At 58.8% G+C, this 6,000-nt stretch overlaps 1 protein-coding gene across 15 annotated transcripts in view; it reads left to right on the top strand.

The window, feature by feature from the left end:
* The window catches only part of RAP1GAP (RAP1 GTPase activating protein), a 254,893-nt gene that overhangs the window by 218,757 nt on the left and 30,136 nt on the right, over positions 1–6,000 (top strand). For all 15 annotated transcript variants that reach the window (XM_076072917.1, XM_076072915.1, XM_076072916.1 and 12 more), the window contains 2 exons: positions 1,221–1,409; positions 2,855–2,932. In XM_076072917.1, the coding sequence (XP_075929032.1) occupies positions 1,221–1,409; positions 2,855–2,932 (267 nt within the window). The remainder of the gene's footprint in view (positions 1–1,220; positions 1,410–2,854; positions 2,933–6,000) is intronic.

Here is a 6,000-nt window from a genome sequence, read left to right as displayed (position 1 = left end):
CGGTTCCGGCTTGGTTCCGGTTTGGTTCCGGTTTGGTTCTAGTTTGGTTCCGGTTTGGTTCCGGCTTGGTTCCAGCTCGGTTCCGGCTGGATCCAAAATGGTGGCGAGATGTTAACCACCTCGCCTGGTACACAGGAGATCGTGGGTTCGATCCTGACCCTGACACCTGCTACTGTGTCGTTGGAGTTTGCGGTGTCTCTCTCTCTCTTCCCGTGATCACGTGGATTTTTCTCCGGGTCCTCCGGATTTTCCCTCCACATTTAGACTCAACGTGACGCGTTTAGAGTCTTTGGCTGCTGTAAATTTCCTCGCTATGGTGATATGCCACTTCGTGTAGCTATCATTTGGTGATAGCCAGGTAGCTGGTAAAATAAACATAGCGCACTAGTTTAGTTTCATGTCTCTGTGTCTCTCCCTCTCTCACTATTTCTGCCTCTCTCGGTATATCTCTCTCTCCTTCTCTCCGTCTCCCTCTGTCTCCCTCCTCCGTCTCTCTCTCTCTCTGTCTCCCTCTGTCTCCCTCCTCCGTCTCTCCCTCTGTCTCCCTCCTCCGTCTCTCTCTCTCTCTCTCTGTCTCCCTCTGTCTCCGTCCTCCGTCTCTCCCTCTGTCTCTCTCTGTCTCCCTCCTCCATCTCTCTCTCTGTCTCCCTCTGTCTCCCTCCTCCGTCTCTCCCTCTGTCTCCCTCTGTCTCCCTCCTCCGTCTCTCCCTCTGTCTCCCTCTGTCTCCCTCCTCCATCTCTCTCTCTGTCTCCCTCTGTCTCCCTCCTCCGTCTCTCCCTCTGTCTCTCTCTGTCTCCCTCCTCCATCTCTCTCTCTGTCTCCCTCTGTCTCCCTCCTCCGTCTCTCCCTCTGTCTCCCTCTGTCTCCCTCCTCCGTCTCTCTCTCTGTCTCCCTCTGTCTCCCTCCTCCGTCTCTCTCTGTCTCCCTCCTCCGTCTCTCTCTCTGTCTCCCTCCTCCGTCTCTCTCTCTGTCTCCCTCTGTCTCCCTCCTCCATCTCTCTCTCTGTCTCCCTCTGTCTCCCTCCTCCGTCTCTCCCTCTGTCTCCCTCCTCCGTCTCTCCCTCTGTCTCCCTCTGTCTCCCTCCTCCGTCTCTCTCTCTGTCTCCCTCTGTCTCCCTCCTCCGTCTCTCTCTCTCTGTCTCCCTCCGTCTCTCTCTGTCTCCCTCTGTCTCTCTCTGTCCCCCTCTGTCTCCCTCCTCCGTCTCTCTCCGCGGCCTCAGCGAGTGATCCGCGGGCGTAGTCAGTCGATGGACGCCATGGGAGCGGCGGTGAAGAAGCAGACCGCGGCGGGGGGAGGTGGTGGCGGCGTGGCCACCGCCGGCGGCTCGGCCACCTTGGCCTCGTCGAGCCACGGAGCGCCGCTCATCAGCCACAGCGTCAGCGACAGCAGCGCCAGGGCCGCCGGGATCGTGAGTGTCGGAACCGCTCACCGCTCACTCACCACCGCTCACCGCTCACCGCCACCGCTCACTCACCACCGCTCACCACTCACCGCTCACTCACCACCGCTCACTCACTACCGCTCACTCACCACCGCTCACCACTCACCGCCACCGCTCACTCACCACCGCTCACCACTCACCGCCACCGCTCACTCACCACCGCTCACCGCTCACTCACCACCGCTCACCGCTCACCGCCACCACTCACTCACCACCGCTCACCACTCACCACCACCGCTCACTCACTACCGCTCACCGCTCACCGCTCACTCTCCACCGCTCACTCACCACCGCTCACCGCTCACTCACCACCGCTCACCACTCACCGCCACCGCTCACTCACCACCGCTCACTCACCACCGCTCACCGCTCACTCACCACCGCTCACTCACCACCGCTCACCGCTCACTCACCACCGCTCACCACTCACCGCTCACTCACCACCGCTCACCGCCACCGCTCACCGCCACCACTCATCGCCACCACTTACTCACCAACCGCTCACCGCCACCACTCACCGCTCACTCACCACCGCTCACTCACCACCGCTAACCACCACTCGCCACCACCGCTCACTCGCCACCCCCACTCACCACCCCCACTCACCACCCCCACTCACCACCCCCACTCACCACTACTCTCCCCCCTCCTCCTCCCAGTACAGTTGTCGCGAGACCGATCTCCCACTCCCGTGCCACCTTGTTTCACAACTTTACATTACGTTCATCTTTTCTCGCACAAAGATCCCCCGCATAGCCTTAACAGACTTTTGGGGCAAGTGCTGTCAGCGAGTAGCACCGGCACGGCACACGAGGAGGTGGGTGGCCAGCGCCACGCCCGACCGCCTTTGTCTCTCCAGTGGCGATGTTTACCACACACCACACCCAGGTACTCATTTGAGGCTGAGTCAGGACCGGTTCAGATAATCGTCACCGGTGAGCGTGAATCGAACCCGGTTCGTGGTGCAGTGCAGCGCGAACCCCGGCGCCGCCGCTCCCTGCACAGACTCGCAGACACGCAGACGCACAGACACGCAGACTCACAGACACACAGACTCACAGACGCGCAGACGCGCAGACATACAGACGCACAGACACACAGACACACAGACTCACAGACACACAGACGCGCAGACATACAGACGCACAGACACACAGACACACAGACTCACAGACGCGCAGACGCGCAGACATACAGACACACAGACACACAGACGCACAGACACACAGACACACAGACGCACAGACTCACAGACACACAGACTCACAGACGCACAGACGCACAGACTCACAGGCTCACAGACATACAGACGCGCAGACGCGCAGACACACAGACACGCAAGCGCAGGCGGAAACGCACCCCCTAACCCGCGCGTCTCGCCCCCCCCCCGCCCCCTCTTGCCCCCCTGTCAGTCGTTGCTCGTTCCAGGGAAGAGCCCCGCAAAGCACGGACGCAGAGGCAGTGCCATTGGCATAGGCACCATAGAGGAGGTGGCCACGGCTCTCTTGCTCTACCTCCCGCTTCCTCCTCCTCCTCCTGTGTTGACCACGATCGGCGCTGACCCTGCCGATTTGGCTAATGGAACGCTGCCGACCCAGCAGGGCTTAACTTCTCCACAAAATCATTTTAACTTCTTAACTTCTCCACAAAATCATTTTCAGGGCCGCCCAATTGCCCAACCACCAATCCCGGAATGACTCCTCCACCACCACCCCCTCCCACCTCCCCCACCCTAGACCCCACCCTAGACCCCACCCTAGACCCCACCCCTGCTCCCCCCCACCCCCACCCTAGACCCCACCCCCACCACCCCCTCCCGCCTCCCCCACCCTAGACCCCACCCCTACCCTAGACCCCACCCTCACCTCCCCTCCTCCCGCCTCCCCCACCCTAGACCCCACCCCCCCTCCAGCCCTCCCTAGACCCCACCCCCACCCTAGACCCCACCCCTACTCCCCCCCACCCCCCACCCCCCACCCTAGACCCCACCCCCCCCTCCAGCCCTCCCTAGACCCCACCTCCCCTCCTCCAGCCCCCCCTAGCCCCCACGTTCCCCCTCCCTAGACCCCACCCACACCCTAGACCCCACCCCTACCCTAGACCCCACCCTCACCTCCCCTCCTCCCGCCTCCCCCACCCTAGACCCCACCCCCCCTCCAGCCCTCCCTAGACCCCACCCCCACCCTAGACCCCACCCCTACTCCCCCCCACCCCCCACCCCCCACCCTAGACCCCACCCCCCCCTCCAGCCCTCCCTAGACCCCACCTCCCCTCCTCCAGCCCCCCCTAGCCCCCACGTTCCCCCTCCCTAGACCCCACCCACACCCTAGACCCCACCCCCACTCCCCCCCATCCCTCACCCTAGACCCCAACCCCACTCCCCCCTCCCTAGACCCCACCCCCACTCCCCCCTCCCCCTACTCCCCCCCACCCCCCACCCTAGACCCCACCCCCACTCCCCCCATCCCTCACTCTAGACCGAGACCCCCGCTACCCCCCCCCCCTCACAACAGCGAGCGAGGAAGTTAATTTTCCAGAGCCCCAAACAGTTCTGGCTGAAATTAAGCCCCGGCTATTATTGGTGTCATTCGTGGTGGTGGCCTGCTGGTTGTTGTTGTTGTCGTCGTCGTTGTCATCGTTGCGGTGGTGGTGCTGGTGGTGGTGTCGTGCACGTGACTCGTCATCTCACACCCCTGCCCCAACACGTCTCTGACCTCCCAGCCGCGACCACGCGGGAAATGATCTCTGACCCCGGCGACTCGTGCCAACGAACGATTCTCTTGGTTTCGGTTAAATCTCAATTGTTAGACCGCAATGGTGAAATCTTGATGAGTGAATCCACTACGTTTTCATTTGCACACCTCGCTCGCCTCTCCTGTCGACCGAGATTTAGAATTTCAAAAAAAAATTGTAATTTAAAATCCGCAAAGTTAGTTCGGTCGAATGCTGCGTTAAATTCCTCGATTGAACCCTTAAGACAAAGCGTTTGCTGACTCCCCGAGCTGACAATCGTGCGTCAGCAGAACATCCGCTTAGTCCCCCTTGTCCAAAATGCGTTGACTGTAGTTGACTTCAATAACGATAATATCAATAGCAATACATTTTTACACGTTGAATATTTGCGCTGTCGTTGATTCTCAAAGTGCAGCGCCTCTCACCATGAAGGCGGGCGCCGCCGCTGATGCGAATTGAATACAACGCGGTCGAGCGAACGGAACTACGTCACGCGAGTGGGACTAAGCGGTGGTACGGCTGCCTCGGCTCAGCATCGCACAAGGCGGGATGCTGCTGGATGCTTCTAGATGCTACCCGCACGCCTCGGTCTTTGTTCGGCCCTGCCTGCGCATCTCACGTATGATCGCGGACTGTGCTTTGCCCGGTATTATTTACGATTTTTTTATTTTTCCCGTAAGCCGGTGTTCTTCAGGAACGCTACTACCACCGCATTATCGGAGGACACTGGCTGTATTTGTTAATTACGGAAAGAGAAGGGAAACGGGTACATTTGCAGGAAAGAGATCCAGTTTGTTTCCGATTAACTGGTGGAAGTGCGTCCGTCTCCAGCGCCCGAACTAGGACCCCGAACGTACCGCTGCAAAGCTCACGGGCGGACGGGACGGACGGACGGAATAAAATAGCGAACGCGATTCATCGTCGCGTGTCGATCGTAAAGGGAGGTCCGGTGGTTTCATCGGCAGTCTGCGGAATCTAAGCGAATCGTCGTAACCACCCTGGATCCTCCCACGCCTTACCAATCGTGTGTGTCGAAAATCTCCGTTCCGTCTGGGAATTCCGACTGCTTGTCGAAAAATCTCACTCGGGCCATCTCAATCGGGGCTGATTGTTGTTCAGGAGCAGCGGTTGATGGTGAGAGCGGAAAGCCTGTGGCCTGGCAAAGGGGCTAGATGTTATCTCCCTCGCCTGGTATGCAGGAGGTCGTGGGGTTCCGTCTTTGTATTTGGATATGTCGTGTTCTCCCAGTGGTCGCGTGGATTTTTCTCCGGATCCTCCAGTTTTTCCCTCCACGTTTAGAATCGTGCGTTTAGAGCATTTGGCTTCTGCTATAAATGTCCACGTGACGACGATGATGATGATGATGATAAGCCCCACTTCGTTGAGCTATCATTTGTGATGACCAGGTCGCTTCTGAAAAAAGAGCTACGTGGCTCAGTGGGGCCCTTGCCTGGTCAAATTAAAATAGTTTCGCTTAACGAGTGGTTTGTTATCTTCATAAAAAAAAATGTTTTAAAAAGAACGACCGAAGTCCACAGCAGTGGACTGCAGCCGCCGGTCGAGTATTTTTGCGGACGATGCGAATTGTCTCGAGCGAGTCCTTTTCCTGCGGAATTGAGAGAACTTGAGTGGTCCGTCGAGACGGAGAGAGAGTGAAAGGGCGGGTGGAGAAATCTCGGGAAGTTTCAGTGGAATTCGAGAGAGGGAATAGAAATGCGAGAAGCCCTGGGTGATACGGGGACAACGGCGGAGAAATCTGCTGAGAATTCGAAAAACAAACGTGGAGAAACGTCAGAGGTGAAACAAATCCACAGACGACGCTGGA

The sequence above is a fragment of the Petromyzon marinus genome, chromosome 39 (assembly GCF_048934315.1).
Source record: "Petromyzon marinus isolate PM22_M1 ecotype Great Lakes invasive population chromosome 39, UKy_Petmar_22M1.pri1.0, whole genome shotgun sequence".
In the NCBI taxonomy this organism is placed as follows: domain Eukaryota; kingdom Metazoa; phylum Chordata; class Hyperoartia; order Petromyzontiformes; family Petromyzontidae; genus Petromyzon; species Petromyzon marinus.
This window is presented reverse-complemented; position numbering and strand designations above follow the sequence as displayed.